Here is a 26,144-nt window from a genome sequence, read left to right as displayed (position 1 = left end):
GTGGGGGAAGGTCTTGAGTGTTATGAACAGGCATAGCTTCATTGAACTCAATCAGTTTTAGCAGTTACATCAGATGGTCATCTGACTCTTAATGTATCAAAGTTTTTTGTGTCTTGTTTCAGAAACAGATCTTCCTTTTTTTTTTTTCCCCCCCAGTAAGTTGTCCACATATGAAACTGTATTTTCTGGCTCCACGTTAAACAGCACTCTCAGTACTTGTGTAAAACATCGTACTGAAATCATGGTGTTAAAGTTTTATTGCGAAATATTTATTTTCTAGACTGTTTTTTTTTTTTTTAAATTAGAACTGACTTAGTTGTATCACTAAAATGGAAGTAGATTTTTTTAGAAGTATTTTTAATGAATAGGTGTGTTTTTTCTCTACCATGCAGAAAACTTTACAGTTTGAATTAATTCTTCTCCAGTGACTCTCAAACTCTCTTGTTTGGGAATATAGATGACAGTATCAAAGTCATCTGGCTAGTGAATATGAAAAAAATCTTAAGAGCTTGTGCTGATTGCTTAACTCTAGAAGGTTCATGTTCTAATGGAAAATGTTTCTTCTGTGCAAAATATGCACTGCGTATCTGTAAAGTCAGTGACATTTTCTTTTATGTTTGAAGTTTCTCTTCAGTTGTACTATAAGTTGTGTTTAATAAGCAAACAGAGCTCACAGCATTTCCTTTTTCTTTTTTTAGGCACAGAAATCATGGATAGAAAGAGCATTTTACAAGAGAGAATGTGTTCATATCATACCCAGCACCAAAGACCCCCATAGGTAATTGCATGCTACTTGTACGAAAAAGGAAGGTCAATTACAAGAAGATGTCTATATATATGTTGCATACATCTGTATATGGATATAAATAGTTTGAAAAGACTTGGTTGATCACAAGGTGGTAGAATTACATCTGGAGTGATGGATTCGTATGGGTGTTATTTGTTTACATTTCAAAACTTATTTCATTCAAAAAAAAAAAGATAAAACAAAGGTGGATCAGCATCTATGTTCAATTTCCTTATCTTTCTAGTTCAAGATTCAGTGCCTTGAATATTTACCTAAATTGGATGCATGACACACAATACTGTCAAAAGAAAATACTTGCAGTGAATTACCAATTTACAATATGTGCTAGTCCATGCAAAAGCTGATTATTTGGCCTGATGTCATCTGAAGACAGTAGAAAATGTTCTTTAACTTCATCTTGTACATATATAGAACAAAGCATAATTTTATTGAAATATAGGAGAGTCCAAAGTAAACAAGATCATAGAAAGAAAAGGTAATATCTGTACTATGTTGCTCCCACAAGTAGAGGCTTCAGATAGCAGGAAAATGGTCAGCAGAGTTGAAAAGGGGGGTTCTTTTGAAGATTTGTAGGCTATTTAAGACAGTTTGTTTCCCTGTTCAATTTATACATGCATGTGACTCAAGTTTTCTGTTTGTTCAATGTCATAGGTGTTGCTGTGGACGTCTAATAGGTCAACATGTTGGACTGACTCCAAGCATCTCCGTTATTCAGAATGAGAAAAATGAAAGCAGGCTTACTCGCAATGACATCCAGTCAGAGAAGTGGTCCATCAGCAAGCACACGCAGCTCAGCCCGACAGATGCTTTTGGAACCATTGAGTTCCAAGGAGGAGGCCACTCCAATAAAGCCATGGTAACCATGTTTTTCTCTTAGATAAATAATGCTGCTATCTCAAAAAAGGCATTCACAGAGAATAACCAGCGTTCTTTCTTAACTTCATTTAATTTAAGTATTATTTAGTGTAAGACCGTACCATATGTTTTTATGTATCGTGTGCCAAAGAATTGGTGAACAGAATTAACTGTAAAAGCTGGATTGCAGCGTAAGAGGGGCTACATTTCTGAAGACTGAAGACATGCTGATGTGCTGCTATCTCAATTTTATTCCAATGGCTAGCCATCCCTCTTTTTCTGAATGACTTTAGAATTCAACTATAGTTTCCAGGGTGTGTCTGCAAGGCTGACAAATTTGAAATATACCAAATTTCTTTAAATATTCCTCCACACATATATAGGAGGATAGACCCGTTAGACTTATTGGTTCATCTTTCAATGAAATAAGAGGCCTAGTAAGTGTCTAAGCTAGGAACTGGGAAATCCCTGTTCTGCCACAGATTTTCTTGAGCAAGTCACTTAATCATAATAAAATGCTAAGAGCCGTATATTAAGCCGTATAGCAAGAGGCGTATATTTTCCTCAGACGGATACATAGGGGCTAGAGATGGAATGATTACTTGAGTGGACGGTTCTGTTTGCCCAGATGGTTGGCTTCTTTTGACAGAAACCAGAAAACACTGTTATACCAAGAAATAGAAAATTAGGTCATTTCTCTGAGAGTATCACAGACACCTTATGTTCAGTTAATAACTAATCACCTAAAAATCTGCAAGGCCATTGCTAGAGAGAGACTGCAATTCAGTAAATAACATTTGTTTAGTGTGAATAAATTGACACCTCCCTCAGCACTGAAATGAACCAAATCACGCTGTTGGTATCTTCACAAGGAGTGGGAACAAAACAGAATGCTTTTCACCAAAACTGAGAAAGATTGAGAGATATAGTAACCATCATGCTAATTAAGCATATATGGATACTTTGCATTAAATCTGACTTTATGAGAAAGGGTAGTCGCTAGAGGTTTTTGAGTGATGTCCTTGAAGATCACTGGAAAGCAATAAACTGCCCCGCCCAGACAAAAGTAGTCTTGGGCAGCCAAGAAATGATGAAGGGTTTAGGGAAGATGTTGATACCAATTTCTCTAGAGGATTTCTGGTCTTTGTTGGGATTCTGGTGTCATAAGAGAACAGGAGATGCTCCAAAGTGTATGCTGTGTGCTCAAAGAAATATATTTGAGATGAAACTGTGGAGATAAAATTGGAAATCAACAGGAAGGAAAGAAAAATCTTGTCACAGAGTGAAGTCAGGAATGAAACCATGAAGAATTTAGAAAAAAGAAGACAAAAAGGAGTAAAAAATCTAAGAGACCTAAGTAACATGTTAAAACTTAGGGATGAATACAGAAAAAAATATTTATTGCTGGAAAAACTCTGGATTTATTTTGACAGTACTAGAATCAGGAAGATACTTGCACCTGCCATCTCTTCATAGTCATTAAACCCCACCTGAAACATGGGAACAACCAAATTCTTCATGAATTAAGTAAATCTATAAAAGCTCCAGAAATTCAATCATCCCATTAGTGTGAAAAGTGCTTCAAATTAAACAATTCACTAAATATCTCTTTAATGGGTGTCCTGCTTGGGTACCACTAATGAGAAAAACATCTTTCATATGACTAAAACACAAATAAGGAGGTTTGCATAACCAGTAATTGTGCATTTTTTTAAATGGAAACAAAATGAAGAGCTTTGTTATACTATGGTATGTTTGTCACTGAGGTCATATTTCCAGCCCCAAACATTATTTTAGGGTAGATTATAGTCAAAGAGCTGCCTAACTAGTTGTTGCAGTTTTATTAATAGAAAGAATGAAACTCCTGTCTCTGAATTTACTGGGTACAAAGTCTTTCTCATAATAAATAAAACTTACGAAATCAAAAGCTTTTTGCGAAAGCCAAGAGTTTGCTCAGTCAAAGCAACCAACCAATTTAGCCAGCAGAGGAGGGGAAAAAAGAACGTTTAAATTATCTTGAAAAATAAGACTTGGAAAAAGGAACAAGTACAGTAATAGTAATCCTTGGAAACATTCTTGTTCAGAAAATATGTCTTCATAACCAAAAGCACAGAAGCTGGAAGATCAACAGGGGCAGGGGGAGGGAGAGAAAAGGGAGAAAACATGATAAATGGACATTTGTTCTTTTCTAAAAATATGCTACTTAGTTATTTTCTAGCTACTGGATATCAAATATCACTATAGCATACAAGTTGATTTTTGCTGACAATCATGGTAGGTTAATATTGTGCCTATTGGCTAATAGAATAACCCTATAAAACAGCAAGATTTAACAAGTTGACCAACGTCAAGGAAAGCCTCAGGGGAAGAATTTGGCATAAAATCCACCACCTGTTCCTTCCTTTGTTTCCTGAAATGGATGTGCACAGATGAAAATTTTTAAGCAAGGGAAACATAGAACTGAGTAATATTATCTTGGTAAGTGCTAACAGCCAAATTGGTAAATTTTTCTGAATCAGGCTACAAGGAATGAGATAAGATCTATTAAGGGAAACTGTAGTCTCAGATTTATAATTGGGAAACTGGTAGTTAATTAACGGAACAGGTTAGTGTGTGTAAGACTGACAGATAATTATTTCCTCTGCTGGAAGTAACAGAATTAGATTTTAATAACATATATACAAATTTGATAGTAAATGTACGTATACTTTGCATGTATATTTGCAAGCTACAAATGCAGTGATATAATATTACATCCATTGCCACCAGACAATTAACAGTGGCATCTTCAGCTGTGAAAATGAAAATTACACTGAAATTATAATAGAACACATGGATTTGGAACAAAACAGAAAAGATGATGTAGGTTTACATATTGCCAATGAAACTGACTGTGCCACTAATTTCATTTCCATAGCCACATAGAACAAAAATTCTCCAACAGCATTAATTTTGCTAATGCCATTGAGTTGTTAAAGTATCTTCAGAGGGGCGGCACAAAGCTACTTAAATCAACAATATGAATAGCTGAGGGTGTAGCAGATTATACAGAAAGATATAGCCAAGATTAGGTAACATTTGTTAACAAGATCAGTTACTAAAGAGGCCTTTCTTTCAGTCTTCATGTAACCACAGATGATCTTGCAACAACACTGTGGTTTTTAGATCTCTATCAATCTCATTTTTTTTTTTTACAAGTGGCTCATCCCATTAATGTTTAAGAAACACATTTAACAGTTTTGCTGTTCACATTTACATTGTTTTTACGGCAGATTTTCAGTTTTGACAACTGTAAAAAGATCTGAGAGGGATGTGGAGATACATAAACTTTATTAACAGCTTTTGCAATAAATCAGTGGATTAAAAAAATATAGTAAAATTAATAAAATGTGATCTGCTTATATCAGTTGGCTCTTAGTAGTTTAAGAAATAAGATGGATGAGTTCACCTAACTATATACTGGCAATTTATTACCCTAACTCTGAGAGCAATTATCAAACTAATGTGAGTGATTCCATTCCAATTATGAGCAATATTCTGAACAATTTCAAAATCGATTCTGGTCATTAGTGGACAGTGGACCAGTTAAGACAATCTTGTTGTGATGGATTTTGCACTGAACCTGTGATCAAACTAAGCCAATTTTTTCAATTCACTATCTGCCTTTCTGCACACAGAAAACCCCTTAACATTCTTTCATTAATTGGTGTGCCTAGATTCCATATCAACCTTTTTTAAAGGACCGCTCTTTAGCACTGAATTTTCTTTGATCATGGTTTTTCAAGGTTAGGTGGAAGATGGCCGCTTGAAAAGCTTTAATAAGTTAAATACATTCCTCCTAATTGAATACATTCCAATGATACATTTAATATGCACAATAAAAAGCTAAAATATGTTTGCAGCTGTAGAAGAAATAAAGTTTTCTTCAGTCTTATAAGCTTAACCTTTCTTATGGTGCATGGAAACATGAACGAACGTCAGTAGAATTCCAATGTACATAAACAACTTCTTAGACAGACTTTCTAGTATTCAAATCCTCAAAATGTTTCATTTTATTAAGGATATTTGGAAATCAGCCACATAAAAAGGCATATTTCTGCTTTTGAAATACATTAAGTTTTATCAAAACTGTGTAAAAAGTATCTTAAAAGCCATCCGTGCTTTTGAGAGAAAAAAAAAGAGAGATAATCCTGTAACTTGCATAAATCATGAAAAAGGCAGGAAACATTGTTTTTGTTATAGTAAATCAATACTTAAAGAACATTGACAGAATTTAAAAGATGGTATCCTACATGGAGAAAAAGGGGAAATAACACAGAAAAGCATCTATCCAAAGCCCATTTAAATCAATGAGGGACCCTCCACTGACTATTTAGTGGAACTTGGGTGAGGTCTTAAGATGTTAAGAAGAATATTAACTTGTAAGGAATCAGTCCAGTTTCAGTCTAAGTGAGACTTTCTTTGTTGAATTCAGTGAGAATTACATCAGGCCCATTTTTTATGTGAAGATCACACTTGAGGGAATCAGTCTTTAGCTTCAAGAAATGCCTGCAGTGATGGAATCTTATTTAAGATAGGTGAAATAGCCACCCAGTACCTGCATGCATCAAAGAGAAACAAAGGAGCAATGTTAGACTGTAGATCACAAAATGTTCTCTGAAGAGATTTCTTTGAAGAAATACAACAAAATTCTGAATCTTTCTATTTTATTCATTGAGACTCTCATCTGCAATCACTCACCATGTACTTTAATGAGACAGCTGTGCTTGAGTAACAGAGTAGTAATTTTACCACCCAGGAACTTTGACTTTTGCCCTAGGGCATTGGAGTCCAACTTGCAAACATCTGGTTGTTTGACTGATGATGGGCACAGTTATTTTTTAGGAAAACGCTTGATTAAAAAATGAAACAACTATGGGCATTAAATAGCACTTTTGGTGACTACTTCTGTGCTAGTTTAGGGATCAAATGGGCATGACAGCTTGAACTTGATGATTTATCATTTCACACTGTTATGCTGTTGTCAGTGAGGTCACTGTCCTACCGTCCATAGGTTTTGTGGTTCAAAACTGTACTTTTGCTTCCTATCTCGCCCTGCTCTGCTGACACATAACAACTGAAGTCTTGCATCCTATCCATACACCACTCCCATAAAGAAGGGATTAAATCATTTGCCATTAGAACTGATCATTTCTACAGCTGACAAATTCACGAGGCATGTAATTTCAGGGTAACAGAGCAGTGGTTTATCTTAGATTTACATTTAAATTTTAAATCTTCCTCCAGAGGCTATAGCAAAAGAATTCAGGAACAGCAGAAATACTCATTAAGATTCTAAACAAAAACTGAAAAGGCCGAATATTCTGCTACAAGATTGAAATAAATGAATTTTTAATATGGACAAAAATGGCCTTAAAAGTGGCCATTATTCATAATTTAATGCATACTTTGAAAGTGATGACAAAAGAATTCTCTTGTACTTACTAGTTAACATGTTAAATAATGGCGAAAGAGTAATCCCAAGCATACCAAACTGAAAATGGTCTCTGTAAAATCAAAAATTAATCAGACAGTCATAAAAATTTAGGTCCATGCACAGAAGAAACATCATGATGTTTGGTGCCACTGTCCTTCTCAAAAAACTTCTAAAACAGTAAAGCTTATCCATGATGATTTAAATTTTAATTTACGTGAAAAAATAACTTTCAGATTTATTTTTGTTTAAATTTCCTCTTTATAAAGTAAAATGAATTCTTATAAGTATAGAGGGGTTTTGCCTGCAGTATAAAGAACAAGTAGTTGTTTGTAATACAAGAGGTCTACATTTCAAATAAATGTAAGAAAATATTTCTTCTAACTTTGTGATTCACTATTTAGATTTATATTTATTGAAATTCAGAGGACTTAGTGGATAAGAAAATGAAAGAGATATTTGCCAATTAATACACCGGCTTAAGAAGGTAGGGACAGTGAAGTCACACATTCTGGGGTACAAAACAATGCTAGAGGATCAAAAAACCAGTCACTGGCTGGATTGGATAATACACATCTGATGCCATTTGTGCCTTCATCTTAATATCATCCCGGATGATGCAGTGGCCTCGGTTTTCAGCAAATTTGTAGGGCCATTACTAATATGAATTCACTCGAATTATCATCTTAAAAGTCCCAGTCTGTCTTCCTCAAAAAGCTGAGTAAGGTACTAGTGATCCCAAAACATAATCTCTGTAGTTTGACCAGCAGATGTTTCCTGCAAGCCCCCTGATGTTGTCTATCTATTAATGCTTGCAGTGTTAACAAGGCGTTGCCCTTTGCAACCTCATCTCTCCCTAAGGGCAGAGCAAAGAGAATAAGGATCAGTCTCCTTACAAACCCTCTGGTGTGTTAAAAATTTGACAGCCCTCAAATCCTAATCAAAATCATCAGCTTTTCTCAACTCCCACGGATAAAATTGAATGGGTAGCTACTGAGGATGCAGTTCATGTATATATAAGCTTGAGGGTACGTTATGCTCTTGCCAGACATGAATATTGTATGTTCTTTGTCCATTAGCTGTTATGAATTTGCCTGGCTGCTGCAGAGAACACTATCGATGTACTGGGGTGAATGTGCATTCCCAAGATCTTGCTCAGCTTTCAGTTTGGCTGTGTCCCCCTTGCTTCCCTGTGACTATTTGCCCAAATGGACTTCTGCTTCAGAAATGTTAAGAATGACTGTTCACTGTGCAACAACCCATTCTTGCAAAGAAAGCTGTCTATTAGCCCTTCTGCTGGAAAAAGTCAAGTCCTTATTTCTTATTCAGCTAGAAAGGAGTCCACTTTACTATCATATGATTTACTAAAAAAGAACAACCTTTTGGCAAGAAAGACTGATTAGACATGTTAAAAAGGGACAAAATGATTACATAATATATGTGGATATTATACTACCTGGCATGATACAATAAATAAGTTAGAACTAGGTATTCCTCTGGCTGAAAGCAAAGGTGCCTGTGTTAGACACCTGCTGGCTGTGCTGACAACCTGTCAAGGGAAGGGAAAGACTAGTGAAGTAATTCTATATGCACTAGTTCATTCAGAAGTTTGATACATGAGTGGCTTTTTATAACCGATTTTATTCAATTAAGAGGGTCCTTCCACATCTTAACAGCTATAGAAAGAATTTTATCCTCTTATGGCCCATTTCTGCTATGCAATTAGAATTCAAAAAAGTATCATCTGCCTTGTCATGGGCTTTGTGAAACCCTTCATACATCAGCAACAGAAAGAGCAGGAGAAAGAGCCCAGAGAGAAAGGCTTGTCCGGAAGAGACAGGTATGTGTGTGACATGGTAGTGCTGTAGAAATTTTGAAGACAGTTGTTATCTTTGAGCACAGACAGATGGGCATGATCTCCCTTGGGGCAAAATGCTGCAGACGTAGCATAGAAGAGCCAAGAACTGGAAAGGTGTAAATGTGTGTCAAAGCACTTTTAGTGTTCTGTGCCGTGTTAGGCAAATTCATGAATCTATACAAATCAGTCTGTAAGGTCATAAGTTAGCATTCGTTCATCTGAAAAGTACCTGTTTAGTAGTCTTGCTCAATTTAAACTTATGTGTGCTTGAACAACCGAGCTTGTTTCTGTTATTTCCTACCTTTTGAGAGTTTGATTTTGTGAATTTGAAAATAAGACACAAATGAACACACAGTTGTGACTCTGACTACCTAGGTCATCTTTGGCAGACCACTTAAATTTTGGCTACAGTTTTTGCATCCATAAATTGAAGACATTTATCTTTCAAGCACTGCTAAGCATATTGAAACAATTAATGACTTAATTTCCTGAATAAAGGAAAATTGTCCAGCCTGTGAATTGCAAGTGTTCCATTATTCCTAGTTTCCTAACTTTTTAAAAATCACCAAGTTAGCAATTAGTTAGTGCTTTTGTCATAAAGGTTGCCTTTTTTTCAGTGATCTACTGGGTATAGATCATATGTGTTAGGAACCAATGAGTATAACCAATCTTTTTTTTCTCTACTACTGCCCTTATTTCTGCAGTATGTACGTGTGTCTTTTGACACAAAGCCTGACCTTCTTCTGCATCTGATGACCAAAGAGTGGCAGCTTGAGCTCCCTAAACTTCTCATCTCTGTGCACGGGGGCCTTCAGAATTTTGAACTTCAGCCAAAACTCAAGCAAGTCTTTGGAAAAGGCCTCATTAAGGCTGCTATGACAACTGGAGCATGGATATTCACTGGAGGAGTAAACACAGGTAACAGCAACATTGAAATGAAAGCACAGTGGCATCTAGGAGATTTCATCACAGAAGAAAATTAGGACTGATGAGATTAAAAAGCCATTCCGTGGTTTATTTTATTAGTGTTGGCTGTACTATGTGCAAACAAGAAAATGCCAAGTTCATACCAGCCTGGCAGCTACCAGGGAATAAAAGGTTTGCTAAAGCATGAAAAGCACACTGGGGAGCTGAAAATAAAGCCTCCTGTGAGGCAATTACATTAGTATATTGCCAGTGAAGACTTTATAAGATCAACAGTAAGCTACAGGGAGGGACTACTAACCAGAAACTGAAGAAGGCAAACTCTTATTACATAAAATGGAAAACATTTTCATCCAGAAAAGACCTTTATTTTATCTTATAAGATGATCTGAAATATCTGAAGGAAAAACGGTTCTGTTTTGTAGATGTGGTGGAAAACTTTATTTTGAATAAGTATCACTTTTTCCTTTCTTGTAGACAGCTTGACCTAATTTTTTTTCTATTACCCCTGCAGCAAGAGCGATAACATTGCCATTTCTATTCAAAGTTAAGAACAGCTGTAACATACCATATGAGTGTCCTAATGACCCAAGATAGCAGCTGGCCCAGCTCTGCTAGGAGACAGCATGTAGGTTTTGGGAATAAGCTGCAAAACATAGTTCTCCAGGTAAAAATATTGGGCCGTGGCTTCCCAGTTACCCTCCCTGAAGCAGACAGAAAGGAGGAGAGAGTCAGGGGAAAGTCAAAGAGTTCTGCTAGAGATAAATACAAAAAGTTTTGCGCTAGGATATGTACTTGTAAATTCTTATGTCATTCTCATTTGCTGCAGTAACAAAGCCATAATTTATTACTTTAGTAATCCCACAGAGTGTATCCTCTTATTCTCTATGGAAAACATTGTAATGACTCTATCATGCGTTAATTTTAGTACATTGTGGATCAACTCCTACATATTCGAATATGAATGCTTAATAGGAGTCTTGGGCTTTCTAGTTTGCAGAGCACATCAAATTTTAAAAAATATTCAGTTTTATCACAGCAGCAATACAAATAACAAGGAAGAGGCATAGCTTCTGGAGTGTTAGATAAATGGACAGACTCACATGTATGTAATATTGCCCACATCTCTGCAGAACAAAGAAGAAAATCACATTAAATATTGACCTGTGTACTGTGATGATAATAGTTATATTAGTTGCCAAATACTCCTATAGTGATGATGGCGAAGACAGATATAAATTTTACATTAAAAGCACATTAAAAAGCTGTAGCTTTTGTACACTCATTGCAGTGGATTACCACAGGAACTGTAGAAATCAAACTACAGAAATTTTCTAAACAACGACTGACCACATTTGCATTTGGCAAATGCATGACTGCTTCATACCATTTTTCAAATCATCATAGTTGCAAATGCCAAAACAATACAAATGAACCAGGAAAGTCAACATAATTACTGTTGAAAAGGATTTTTTCCCTGTAATCAAAAATTACCTAGACAGAACAATGAAGTTCGAGTTGCTTGTGTTATTTGAAAAACATAACTCCAGAAGCAGTTCTGTGTTATCAGTTACCTCTCATTGCTGTTTTTGATTTCTGGAGCAAAACAGTTGATTGCTCCTGGACTAGGGTTTCAAACTGTGTAGGTGAAAATTAAGTGGTTTATTTCTATGTGAAATTGTACAAATTGAGAATTTCTGAGTACAGTCTGTTCTGTTGATGATGAATTTTTAAATCAGATTTCTCTTAAGGAAAAGCATAATTGAAAAATCCTGAAATACTACTGTTGGACTGAGAATTAGGGATGTGACAGGGATGGTACATACTTGACTATAACCATGACTGTAAAATGACTTCAGCAAGTTGTTCTGAATATTCATATCATGCCGAAAGTTGGTTATTCTAAATAACAAAAGTTTTTGCAGCCTGGACAGATTTTCTGCTTTGAATCCTTTGGGTTGTTGGATCACAGCTTAATTCATAGCTGATTGCAGCTACAGAGCTTTTTTTTTTCTTTTTCCACCACAGGAAGGAAATTAGACTCCAGAACTTACTCAGAGGATTTGTTAGGTTGTGGACTTTTTTCTTACATGGTTCATTTACGGTGCAGAAAAACTATGGCTAAAATCACATCTATTGTGTGACTGTTGTAATTCCAATCCAGTCATCTTGAAATTGTGGAATCTCAACATGGAGCAAATACAGAAATTGAGTAACAGATAACATCTGCAGCAAATCCACAGGTCTGCTTCAGTGCAGCCACATCACAAAAATAGTTATTGATACACAGGTAAAAAAAAATATTTTATGAAAAGGAAGGAGGAATGGTACTTGTCCTCTGCACAGAGATACCATTGAAATACTGACAAAGCTGGCCTAAAGCATACAAGGAGCATTATCAGAAAGCACTCGGAAGAGAGCTGGGGAGCAGTCATTATCTCTGTACTAATTCTGTTTTCTCACTGATCCCCAGGAGGTTTTCTAATACTCCGCTGGAAGCTATCTCAGGTGACTGAGTTTGGTTGGAAATAATGGTAGAATAGGTCACCACAGAGTAGTGTAATGACGTTTTCACATTTCCGTCCTTTATTCAGACAGAAGGGAACATTTGCGTGTGAGCTACACTTTTTTGGAGGCTTTGGGAGGGGGGCGTTAATTCCTGTGCTTCTTTCTATGCTTGGGAAGGATGCAAATGCTTGCATGCACATATGTTTGTGAACATAAGTGCAGATAAACAAGTTACAGTCAGCTGTCAACATTTCCATTCTTATTTCTAGAGCTGTGTGATTTTTTTTTTTTTGCTGCTTCATTTAATATTTTTTAGATTAGATAAAATGGACTTACAGTGTTACTGTAATAATAACCAATAGGAATATATTTATAGCTTTACTTAGTTGTAAGTGTATGCACAGGTGTTCCCTAAAAAAGAATTCTATACTAAATCCATATCATAATGAACAAAAAGGACGTAATTTTGAATTTCTTTTTTATGCTGTTTCTTTCCCAGGAGTCATTCGGCATGTTGGAGATGCACTGAAAGATCATGCCTCAAAATCTCGAGGGAAGATCTGCACCATCGGTATAGCTCCCTGGGGGATTGTGGAAAATCAAGAGGATCTGATTGGCAAAGATGTAAGCCCTATATGGACATAGATCACCTCCAATATATATAAATCTTCCAGCTATTTTTCCTTTCCTCTCCATCCCTCACTTAACAATTACTCATAAAATTAATGTTTGCAGCAAAAAATCAATACATACACAGGTTTTCCATTGTGGTTGATAGCAGTTTTGACATGGCAACTATAAAAATTTCAGCACTGTACATTCTTTAAAAATAAATTATAAAGAAATTTCATTAAATGCTAGTCTTGAAAATATATTCAAGTTTCATCCTTAGAACACTATGAACCCTGAAAAGTGCCTAAGAAAACACTGATTGCAAAGCTTGAAGTCTGATTTATTTTGAAACAATACTATGATGCATTGGTTAAATTCAGAATTGCAGACTGTTCCCCTTATAATATATTCCATCCTATACATTTTTATTACCACAATTGTGAAAAGTCATATAAATGTATTGGACATGAGATGAGACCTCAAAGAATCATTACTTCAGTCACCTTCTCAAGGGCAGAGTCAGTGTTTCTTGTACACTTTCACATCATCCTTCTCTTTTAAACCTATACTGTCACTCAGAAAGATTAACCCCCCAATTTTAAATACATGAATAGTTTACTTAGACGGGTTATATGTTACCTGAAAGTTTTGTGAGCTCTGTTTTTTTTTTCCTCACCTCTGGTTCATTCCCAAGCAATCTGCCTGAGACCCAGTGGCTAACTTTGAGTGAAGAGGAGATATAGTCTTCATTCTGCATAATGATATTTTTTCTTGTCTACATAATTCTAAACTATTCTTCTCTGTATGTTTGTCCAGTAGCAAGTTGGGGAGGGGAAGAAGATTCAATTATCAGTTAGGTCAGAGGGAATTACACTGAGTATGAAGAAATTGATCCAACTGGAATTCATTGCAATTCACTATTAAAGCATAGCTATTAGGGGGAATTTTATTAGCATGGGGTTTTGTGCTCTAATACCACCAGCGCTTGTATAATAGGGCGACCACTACATACGAACAAGCAGGATGGGACTCTGCAGCAGTAATTCTGAGTCACTAATGAATTCTTCTGAGATGCAGTGGGAAAGGAATCTAGCAGAAATAGCTAATCACAAACATAAAGTGCATCTTGTTAAAGAAGTATAATGTACACATCAATTTCAAATAAGGAGTATTTATTGACTATGCATGGAGTTCTGGAAGCATGGCAAGAAGAAAGAAGGCAAGAAAGGAATCAAATTAGTCGTGAATTTTGGGACATCATTGTTATTCTTCCATTAATTATTTCCACCTGTGGAAAGCTACCTACCTCTATTCTCAGCTAGTCACCACCGGTTAAAGTGGCTCTGGAGCCTTGTTTTACAGAAAGAGCTGAAGAAAGAAGTTGGTTTCCCAGCTGTTCCAGCCAACTGGAACAGCCCCCCCGATTTCTGATTTCTTTAAGAGATGTTTTCCTCTAAATATCCTTCCAATTTAACAGGAATCCGAGAACTTGTATGCTAACTTTTTTTTAAAAAATCTTTCTGGTAAATCAAAAAAGTTTAATATTTAATCTGATCATCAGACAGAAAGTGACAATAGTTTAAAAAACAGTAAAGAAAATTTGGGTAAAGACTTCCATTAATGCAGCCACAATTATATCCGTAGGATGACAATTACAGGGTCATGACTAAGGACAAAACTAGTTCCAAAATATATCTGTGATAGACGAAATTGAAACTTTTCCTCTGAACCTCCTGGCCCCTAATATTTTCATAAAATGATTGATCAATGGCATGATGCAATGCTGAAGCACTTCTGGTTTTATCCATCTCTAATGCACATGTAATGATACTGCTTTATGCTTACCAATATTGAATTTCATCTTCCATTTTATTGCCTCGTCAGGCTGCTTTATGAAGACTTTTTTTAATTCTTCATAGTCATTCTTAGTAACCCCAAATCCCTTACAACTGTGTTGAACAGGACATGACCCAGCTTGAGGCAGGCCACTTATGTCACTAGATATTCTTAGTAACACTCAGACTTTGCAAAAATAAACTTTTCCTTCTTACTGCTTTCCCTTCCTTCCCCTCAGCTTTCCCCAGTAACTAATCCCTCAAATTACTTTCACACTTATCCCATGTGTGCAGTTTCTTTAGAAGCATTTGGTGAGGAAGCTTTTTGGAAGCTTTTTGAAAGCTTTTTGAAAATCAAAACGTACTATATTGACTGGCTCATTAGAGGTGAATACTGTGAAATGAACCAAGAAGGGGAAATATAAATAGTACCATAAGCATGTAAAACGAATCATCATTAAGCAAGAAACAAAGGCCACAAAGGATTATGCAGGGAGAAAAAAAGGCAACCAATAGTAAAAGGCCTGTCGAACTCTGGCATCAATGCAGCTTTATGCCTATATGCACTATGTCTACTTAAATCATGATCAGAACTGAAGAGTTGTCAAAACATACCCTTCCAGCATCAGACAGATACAGAAAATGGTCTTAGTCATGGGATTTGGGGAGGGGGAGAGAGGGGGCGGAGTTGTTGCCACTGCACATGCCCCAGTACATGTTGCCTCCCTGTGCCTCGTGGCAAGTCAGGCGTGCACAGCAGAGCCCTGCCATTTACCAGTCCATCCAAATCTGTCAGCTCTTGGGAATCCCAAGGGCTTTCCTCAGAGCCATAAAGAGAACTGGCCAAGTTAAGCAAAATATTACTGTTGTTTGTTATTTGTTATATTGTGATGGTTAAAGATCCCTGAAGAGACTTGTCTTAGCTCCAGTACTGTAAAAGCGATGTAGCAGAAAATAGTGCCCCTCTTAACACACTTAGATTCTCATTTTAAAAAAAAGCACACAAGGGAAAGGTAGTTAGTTGCCTTATTTCCAACTTTCTGATAGAAGAACTGAGAAAGTAAGGTGGCTTGCCCAGTCTTGTAGAAAACTTGGATTATAAACAAGTTTCTCCCTACACACAGAGCCCTTCTTCCTTTTAAAAGAGTGCACTTTGTGAGTCTTCGTAGGATACATGTCTTTCCTTTCAGAGTCTGTTCAGTCCTCGTTTGGGTTTAATTCCTAGTCACCTCAGTAGCAACAGTGCCTGGATTACAAAGAGAACACTGATTTTAGTACTTTCCTTTTGCTCAATGAAATCATTCAAATAAGTTTCATTTTTAATCCTAAGCAGCTGGTATTTGAGACTTAAAACAAAATATGTTTTTATTGCACAACTCAGTGAAAAGGACATTTCCAGCATACTGAGATATGTCATTGATCAGTCAAGATGCTGTTGTATATAATCTACTAACTTAAATAGGATGTATTTTTTAGTAATTAAATTTTTGAGAAAAAAAAACGAAACTTTTTCTTACTGATCTAATTGAAACTGAAATTGAGCCTCTGTGCTGCTATGCAGAATCACTACAAAACCCATCATATCCACTCTTCCATACCTGTTATAAAAATCCTTCCATGCGTGGATCCAGCAGGTTGAGATATGGAGAAATTCCTAAATTCTTTCCAAATTTCTTGGGTTTTATTTGTATCCTTTAGAGTAGTGTAATAGCCGTGGATTATAGTGTGTTTCTCTCCCTGTATTACTTCATTGATCTTTTGGTTACGCTTAACAACTAGAGTATGGCAAAACTGAAGCTCAGCAGAGATTTTTGAAAAATACTTATTATTTTTAACAAAGGCGTTAGCCAGTGAAAAGGAAGCAATAGTGGTTGGTTTTTATCATTTAGTGCAGCAGAATGTACAACCCAAAATATAAGCCTACTTTGTAGACTTGTGCATAAAGAGATAAAAGTGCTACATAAAAGCAAAAAGTGTTATCAGAAAAAAAAATACTTCCTCACAGCAAATTTATATCTGTATAATAAGTATATATTTATTATACAAATATATATTATATATAATATATATTGTATATACTGTACTATATTATAGTATATTATATATATTATATTATATACCTCATATTTTATATATTATATAATTTTATATTTAAATATATATAAATATATCTCATATATGTTATATATTATATATATTTTAAAATATATTTATCAACCCCTTTCATGCACTCTGTGTTCCAGAATAAATTATATTTTTTGCTTCCTAGAACTCTAAGTTTGGAAGCATGATCATTGCCAGTTGTAGATGTTCTTTATGGACTTCACTAATAACAGATGCCTTTTCTTCTGTACTGCTCAGAATATTCAGAAAAAATAAATTTAGCAAAGTCAAGCAATGAGTATACTGCTACTTGAATAGCAGTATATACTCTACTATACAGCTGAAATAATAAAAACAAGGAGTAAATATTGTCCCTTTTTATATAAAAGCTAAATTTATATTGGACTAAACATAAGTTGAGTCCAAATATCCTTAGATATTTCTTTTGTTAAAAAATAAAACCTGGTTTTCTCAGCCTGTTTCTAGATAATGCTTCTGATTTATTAAAGACTGCCGTTTCAGAGTAACCAATTTTTATATTAGTGCAGCTGCTGAATTTTATAACTATAACTGGAGGTAAGAACATGTCATCAACAAACTTTTCTCTAGAATGCTCAAACTGTACTCACAGCAGAAATCTGCAGTCTTGCTCTACTTGCTCAGTTATATCTTCAGCTTTTTTCAGTATTTATTTGGATGGTGGAATAGGGAGGAAATTTAAAAGCTGGAAGTTTGTATGCACTTCAGAGGGCAGAGTCACAATGGAGAAGTTAGAAGTCAGCCCATCATGGAGAAGGTGCTAGCATGAACTGCTCAAAATCCCTGGACAATAACAGACTAGACAACTTTTTCAGGAAAGGTGGGGACCTTCCATGTTGTAGTGGGTCACCAGGTAATTATTAATAATTGTTAACAACTCAATTACATCATAAGTCAATGCTGTTTCAGAAAGATGAGTATTATGCTGGAATTTAGTGACAGGACCTTGGGAATCATTCATTTTTATGGCACAGGTGAGGCCAATGTCTAGTTATAAGACAAGTCAAGGAAATAAGGGCAAACAGGAGGTGCCGAAAATGTAACCAATGGGGAAAGCTTAAAGCTTAAACAGCTGGAATAGATTACTATATACTACAGCCGAACTAAATGAGAAAGGCTTATTTTCATCAACACACCAAGTCCTGCCCACTCCGTTCTCCCCAATCCCATCAGTAAATGCTTCATTATAAAGGACTTCATTCTGCCAGTACCAAGGCCCCTTCATTTTAAGAATACCACCTACCTCCCTGAGATGACCAAAAGTTATCCAAACCAAAAAAAGTGTGCATTCAAGAATTAGCATTGCCTTAGAATTCATGTCTCCTTACCATTCATGCATAGGAAAAAAAATCATATAGCTGTCAAACTTGATAGGTATGTAGCCAGCTCTCACCACTTTAAACCATGGTCTTTAAAACACATTTCAGTGAGTCTTGTCAGAAAGACCAGCATTCATATTACCTGCTCTGTATGTGTGTAGCAGACAACACGTACATCAGACTGGGCTACACGTTTCCTTTTCGTTCTTTCATAGTAACCTGAATAACAATGTTAGCTTATAGCATGAGACTGCTTCCTTCTGTCTCTCATACTTATTTGTTTTTACAGTGCCAGAAAGATTATGTTTTGCTTTAATTATTTTCTGCAGGTTTCAGAATAACGATAAAAGTTACAAATCTCAGGCAACTAATTAGTAAGTGTATATTACTTTATTGTCGTTGGATTTATTGTTACCAATTTTGACTTGGTTTTGGTAGATATTTTGCAATTTTCCTTCCAGAAAGATGTTATTCTTTGAGAATAAATTGAATTGCTGGGGAAAAAAAGGTTGCAAATAACCATAAATAGTTCACAAGTTTGTTTCACTATAACTTTTATTCATTGTCAAAGTATCAGAGCCCCCTTGCAGGCTGGGTCAGCAAATAATTACTCTAAGGAAAGGTGTAAGGAAAAGGGATTCAGCGCTCTCATTGCAAACTATGAGGTGGGAATCATGCCTGGGGCAAAGCTTGGGACTGCCATATTCGCAGCATATATGGAGAATTTGGACCATGATGCTTCCAGGATCCTCTAAATTAAACCAGGAACTACTCTATTCCCTGGTGTAACCCAGAACAGTGAGGCTGCAGAGAAGGCTTAATTTGAAGAACAGCTACCACTTTTTGAGAAGCAAAGCACGCACCTCTTTCTTTTTCCGCCACTCCTCTGAACACACTAAGTTTGTTGTAAATTCTTTGCCTTCACCTAGACTGCTCAGATTCATGCGTTGGATCACATCACACATGCATGCTCATTGTCCATGGTGAGCGATTTTTCAAGTGCTGTCCCTATGTGGAGTATCATGTGCCCGTGGGGAATGTAAACAGAGTATAACAGTGCTTTTAATTCAAGCTTGCTGCCACCTCAGGGTGCAAAGGCAACTGCTGGGGTTAGCCTAGCTCCTCACCCATTGACAGAATGTCTTCAGCCCGTGCAGCATCAGTACTGCTTCACAGCATGGCTGCTGTCACATTCATTAACCTATATTTAGAGGGGTTGTCTTGAGCATAAATGCGTCCTTTCAACTCTGCAGAGGAAAATGCCAGGGGACATTATTCCCTCTTCTCAATGCAGAACGACGATGAGAAGACATTAAAGTCAAAGTTTTCCCAGCCTTTTAACTTGCCTATAAAATGTAAGGGATTGAAAAGAACAAGGGAATGGGAACTGCAAGAGTGAGAAATTGAAAATCTGCTGAGTGTTGTGGAAAAGCAATTCACCTCAAGGAAATAGTCTCAAAGCCTAGGATTTTCTTGCCTTCCTGAAGATTTTGCTTATCCTTTAATCAGGAAAAGAGCCTGACAGTGTGGTTTGCAAAACTTATTATTAAAAAATGTATTTCAGCTGTTGAACTGTGCATGCTGTCAACAATTCAACCGAAAATAATTGTATTCTCATTTTCACATCTATAAAAATTATTAATAATAAGATTCACCTTGTAGCTAAAGAGCAGACACCGAACCAAAGCGTAGCCTTCTAATCTGCCCTGCAGCAGCATTACTAAGTCAATGTGTGGAGCCTTTGGTGCCGCAGCTCATTAGAGCTGCAGATCAAGCTGTCACCATTAGAAAGTTTTGAGCTGTGGCTCTCGGGGACAAACCGCAAGCTGTCAGTAGAATTGCATGCACAGCAGCTTGTAATCATACAATGAACGGGCAACTCAGGTCATTCCTCTTCTGTCAGATCTTGCTGGCCCGTGCCCTCTATATGTTGGGAGGTGGGGCAGGTATCAGTTTAAAAAATCTGTAACTGTTTTAGTTTGATTTTATTTTATTCTTAGGCGTATGAGAAAGAACCTTCTTTTTCCTTCTAACTGTGGCATGGGACGCATGGTTTCTGTGTCTTAAAAGCTACTTAACGACCATGTTCCCCCAGTGTTGATATTTGTTAAGCTATATGCACCTGTAGAATAAATGTTTTATGAATGGGACACCAAAAGAAACAGTATAAAAGAAACTTGAGCCAAAGCTATCACCTGTTCTCACAGTGGAGTGCACTGCCTTGCTGTTGGCCAGCTGCCCTCTTGGTCTTCTCAGACCTATTTCCTCATCCTTTTGCAGGATGAACAGTTTACAGAGTACCCTCTGTGTGACAGTTTATAACAGCAGAAGAAGTCTGTGGGTTTCCCCTTGCCGTCCAAGAGCTGACCAAAGTGCTGCAAGCATTTGCAAGTGAAAATAATAGAGAGAGAGATTTCTAGCGAAAGAATAACTGACATATATTATTTATGAAGAATTATGTCTCAATTAGAGAGGTCTTCAGAATAACAAAAAGGGAGAGAAGCTTAGGAAAAAATTAATAAGCTAATATATTTCTGTCTACAAGCATTTTTGTCAAAATGTGAGTGCACTCTTTTGTGCATTAAAAAGCAGATTTGGTTAAATTTGCAAAATAAACAATGCCAGAGCTGTGAAGAAAATTCCTTGCAGATGAAGTAAAGCCCAGATGAGTTTTGTAACAAGTCACTTCAGCATTTCTTCAGCTAGGATTTCATTTTACAAATTTTCAGGAGTTTTGTCTTTTCAAAAAGACAAGACATATGTAAACAATGCAGGGAACAATATTTCTAGCAAATGTCTTTGAATGATCAGTCAGGATCCTTCGACACAAGACCAATTCTTTTGCCACATCAGTGCAGTCTTACTTAGGTCACTGGAGACCCACCAAAGTAGCTGTCAGCCAATATGGCCCAGTGCTATTATTTGGTCTGTCTGGAGGCTATGAGTGGGATAACTGCAACAATTTACTCTGTCTGCAGCAGAGTTTCTCCTGATAAAAACAAATCAAAGGAAGTGTAGCAAATTCCCCATTGAATGGGAACTTTCTAAAGATGTGGTGAACACAAGCAACTGCCTTTCTACTATGCTAAGAATGGGCCAATAGTTTTTTCCAAGGAAATTGAAAATGTTGTGTACACCTCTCCAAGAGTGGAACTCATCTGTATTGGTGTGTCTGCAGAGAACCTCCTGTGCTAGTGGCTCTGAATGAGTTAGAACAGGGGGCATGGTGCTGGATGGGGTCTGTGAAGGAAGAATCAAAGATTTCGATCAGATGAGGTGAGGATTTATGGCAACACTATTGAAAGACAGCAGCAGACAGGCTGTACTCTGTGTGTGTGTAGTCACACAGACCTTTGGAGGACTGACGACTAACTGGACTTAACCCTGAAACGGTGGCCATTGATGCTATTGAAACAGATTACCACGGAAAACCCTTTAACCAGTTTCTGCATCTAAAAGGTCAGTGTTTACAAGAGGTGACCACACTGGTTTAAGTACTAAGATTATTTTCTACTTTACGCATATAAGACAACAGTGCTCAGGTGCAATTTCAAAAAATTTTTTTTTTCTTTTTCTTTTGTATCATCTTGTTAGATGGTATATCATAATTGATTTAGTTCAGAGTGTCTTTTCTGTTTAGTACTTCTTTTTTCTTCTGTCTCTAAAATGCAGGTAGTCCGACCATACCAGACGATGTCCAATCCCATGAGTAAGTTGACAGTGCTCAACAGTATGCATTCTCATTTTATTTTGGCTGACAATGGCACTACTGGTAAATATGGAGCAGAGGTGAAACTTCGTAGACAGCTGGAAAAGCACATTTCACTTCAGAAGATAAATACAAGTGAGTAACATTTTGCTTGTATTGTTTTATAATTGCAATTATATCAAAGACACTATGAGTTTAAATAGGCAATAAGGTCTGTATATTTGAGGGAGCAGTTCTACAGTCTAAAATGGTGAGCATGAGCTAATAAAAGCAAATAATGGTGAACAAAGATAATAAAATTTTATTTTAGAGTATTGTGGGTGAGGGTACAGCACAGATGGCTCCATTTGTTTCTGATAAGTTTTAAACAATATTTGTCAAAGCTCTTCAGGTTCAACTTAGGTCTTTGGTACCTCCATTTCCTTAAAACTGTATACAGTTCTGGTCCCCTTCATTTTGTAAAGAATACAGTGGAATTAATAAAGGTAGAGAAAAAGGTGACAAAAAGTAAGAGAGAGCTTTTTATGATAAAGACTGCAGGTTGGAAGAGAGATGCTGAGGTGTATAGAGGTATATAAAATCCTGCATTGTTGCAGGAGAAATGACTGGACAACTCAGCAGTTGTCAACAACAACTTCAACTGAAGCAGTCCCAAAGCCATTGATATTTAGAGGCAGAGAGAGTATCCCATATAAGTGTTACTATATGTTTCCACTATGTTTATTAGTTTTTCCTAGGCAGCTGTCATTAGCCACAGCCAGAGGCAGAATATGAGGTTAGATGGTCCTTTCACCTCATCTTTTACAATCATGCTGATACATTCCACATCATGATCAGACTGAAGCCCCAGGTTTTCTCTCAAAGTTATAATTTTTTTTTTCTTTTATAATCATGTACCACTTTCCTACATAAAATGAAAAATAAATAGTCACCTAAGTAAACACTTCTGTTTGGATAAAAGAAAAGATGATATCTCAATATTAGTATTATTATTTCTGTAGTATACAGATGCTTAATTTAGATAGGGAGTTAATTTCTTTCCAGACATTTTGGGTTGGGTTGGGTTTCTTTTTGCATCTGTTTACAATCATTTAGTTTTTAGAAAATTAGTGCTATCAGAAGAAAAAAGGATCAGCTGTAGAAATTGAACCTAGGCTGTTCACAGTGAAGAAATTTACCTTTGGATGTTAGCCAGGCAGGAATTTTTTTAGTCTCACAAACAAACCTCAGTGTTGTACCTGAAATAAGCTACCTTTAGGAATGAAAACAGAACTCATTTTTTAAAAGTGACACAGTCTTTCTGCTGATAACTCTCTGTAAACATGCAATTTTGAGACCAGGAACAGTGACAGTTTTTGTGATATAGGTACTTGAAACTGGAATGAGTCTAGGAAACACATTTAGACTCCCTGACATCAGATGATAATGAATTACAGGCAGGCCCAATGGGGTGAACATAAACTAGCGTGTTGGTGGTGCTTGATAAAGCTTTCTGTATGATGAGTACAGTCTGTGCTACTTACACCTTTCAACACCACTGCAAGAACTACACGTACTACAGGCTTATTGTTTTTGATATCAGAGTATATATTGCTTTTTCTCAGAGAGCAATGTGTAGGTATGCACAAACATGTGTGCGTTTGTCCTGGTTTTGGCTGGGATAGAGTTAATTTTCTTCCTAGTAGCTGGTATAGTGCTGTGTTTTGGATTTAGTATGAGAAGAACATTGATAACACACTGATGTTTTAGTTGTTGCTGAGCAGTGTTTACCCTAGTCAAGGACTTTTCAGCTTCCCATGCTCTGCCAGGTGCACAAGAAGCTGGGAGGCAGCACAGCCAGGACAGCTGACCCAAACTGGCCAATGCGGTGTTCCATACCATATGATGTCATGCTCAGTATATAAACTGGGGGGAGTTGCCAGGGAGTTGCTCAGGGAGCAGCGATCACTGCTAGGCATCAGTTGGCAGGTAGTGAGCAATTGCATTGTGCATCACCCATGTTGCATATTCAATCGTCATTATTATTATTATTATCTTCCCTTCCTTTTCTGTTCTATTAAACTCTCTTTATCTCAATCCACAAATTTTACTTTTGTTGTGGTTTAACCCCAGCCAGCAAAAATAAACTCCACGCAGCCGCTCGATCACCCCCCCGCCGGTGGGATGGGGGAGAGAATCGGGAGGGCACAAGTAGGAAAGCTCCCGGGTTGAGATAAAAACAGTTTAATAATTGAAATAAAACTAAGTAGAACAGTAATAAGAACAATGAGAACGACAATAACAGAATATACAAAGCAGGCAATGCACAATGCAACTGCTCATCAACCGCCGACCGCGTGTCACGAACGGGGGGACGAGCCCCCACACACACCTGGTTTTTATACTGAGCATGATGTCACGTGGTATAGAATACCCCATTGGCCAGCTGGGTCCACCACCCCGGCTGTGCTCCCCCCTCCCCGTGCAAGTATCACCCAGCAACAGCCAAAGCATCAATGGGCCAACTGAACCCAAAACACCGCACACCCCCCAAGCTACTGGGAAGAAAGTTAACCCTGTCCCAGCCGGAACCAGGACAACTTTTTTTTTTTCAATTCTCTCCCTCATCCCACTGAGCAAGCAGCTGTGTGGTGTTTGGCTGCCTGCCGGGTTAAACCATAACAGCCCTTTTTGGCATCCCTGGATGGGCACGAAGGGTTGAGATAATGACAGATCTGACCAAAGCATGTTAAGGCAAATTTGTTATAAGCATTCATTATATTGGTTTAATAGTCACTGGTCACAATGTTGATTTATTGGCTTTCAAAATTATTGGGTTGGCTCTCAGTGTTGTGTTATGTAATACCTAACTTGCAGTATATGTTCCCTGTTGTGCTATTTGTCATCACTCAGAGCTGGTTCAAGGTTATCACTTTGCTGCGCTGTGTAACACTGTTTTATGATATGATAAAATTATTGGTCGTGAGTCTAATCTGGTATTTATACTCAGCATTGCCATCATCTCCGTCCCTCGGGAGACACCTCTGGGAAACTGTTAATAATTACACTCCTTACTTTTTCTCCTCGGAGAACCAATCTATGAGGGACACAGACTTTCCCCCACTCCTTCACCCTCCCTTTCATATCTTCAGAAACTCCTTTTTCTTCTGTCCTTTTCATGAAGCTCTTCAAAACAGTTCTTGAGAGTTTTGAATATCCTTGGGATGTTCAAACAAGCATGTTCCTATTGCTATGTCTCCTGAATGAGGTTCAGGGTTTGGGGTTAAACAACCATTTAGGAATACTGTCCAGAGATCAACCCCAGCGACAGGCACTGTGGCTACTCCAACCCTGGCAACAGGCACTGCAGCTGCTCAAACCCCAACAACAGGCACTGTGGCTGAACCAGAGAACCAACCCATGCTGGTATCAATTGTCCCTATATACAAGAAGAAATACACAAGAAATTCAGCTTATTTAGTAAGGGATGATGAAAAAGCAGGGCCGTCACAAGGAGAGGAGGAGGAAGAACTCATAAATGAGACAGAAACCACCCAATCCCTATCCCTGAGTGAGCTGCGAGATATGCGAAAAGACTTCAGTCGCTGTTCCAGGCGAGCACATTGTCACCTTGCTGCTCTGAGACTGGGATAATGGGGCCAGTAGCCTGGAATTAGAGGGTAGGGAAGCCAAGCAGCTGGGATCCCTTTTTAGGGAAGGGGGCATTGACAAAGCGATTGGACAAGGGACACAAGTCCTCAGCCTCTGGAGGCGACTCCTGTCAGGCGTGAAGGAAAGGTATCCCTTCAAGGAAAATGTTATATGCCACCCAGGCAAGTGGACCACCATGGAGAGAGTTATCCAGTACCTGAGGAATTAGCCGTGCTGGAGGTGATTTGTGATGACCTGGACAACAAGCAGTTATCCAAAGATCCAGATGAAGTTAAGCACATGCAACCCATGTGATGGAAGTCTATACAGAGCGCACCAGTGTCGTATGCAAACTCATTGACAGTAATGACCTGGAAAGACAGAGAGAAACAAACAGTGGATAAATTGGCTGGCCAACTCCAGCAATACAAAGGAAGTCCCTTTTCCTCCCTATGGGCCTGCATCTCGGCT

At 37.4% G+C, this 26,144-nt stretch overlaps 1 protein-coding gene across 1 annotated transcript in view; it reads left to right on the top strand.

Moving 5' to 3' along the window:
- The first annotated feature begins 1,520 nt into the window (after positions 1-1,520).
- The window catches only part of TRPM3 (transient receptor potential cation channel subfamily M member 3), a 147,390-nt gene continuing 122,766 nt past the window's right edge, over positions 1,521-26,144 (top strand). The window contains exons 1-4 of the mRNA XM_075136187.1: positions 1,521-1,664; positions 9,699-9,912; positions 12,926-13,050; positions 22,007-22,178. Of these exons, the coding sequence (XP_074992288.1) occupies positions 1,662-1,664; positions 9,699-9,912; positions 12,926-13,050; positions 22,007-22,178 (514 nt within the window). The 5' untranslated portion in view covers positions 1,521-1,661. The remainder of the gene's footprint in view (positions 1,665-9,698; positions 9,913-12,925; positions 13,051-22,006; positions 22,179-26,144) is intronic.

This window comes from Calonectris borealis, chromosome Z (genome assembly GCF_964195595.1).
Source record: "Calonectris borealis chromosome Z, bCalBor7.hap1.2, whole genome shotgun sequence".
NCBI lineage: Eukaryota > Metazoa > Chordata > Aves > Procellariiformes > Procellariidae > Calonectris > Calonectris borealis.
Note: the sequence above shows the minus strand (reverse complement) of the source record. Positions and strands in the feature narration are given on the sequence as shown.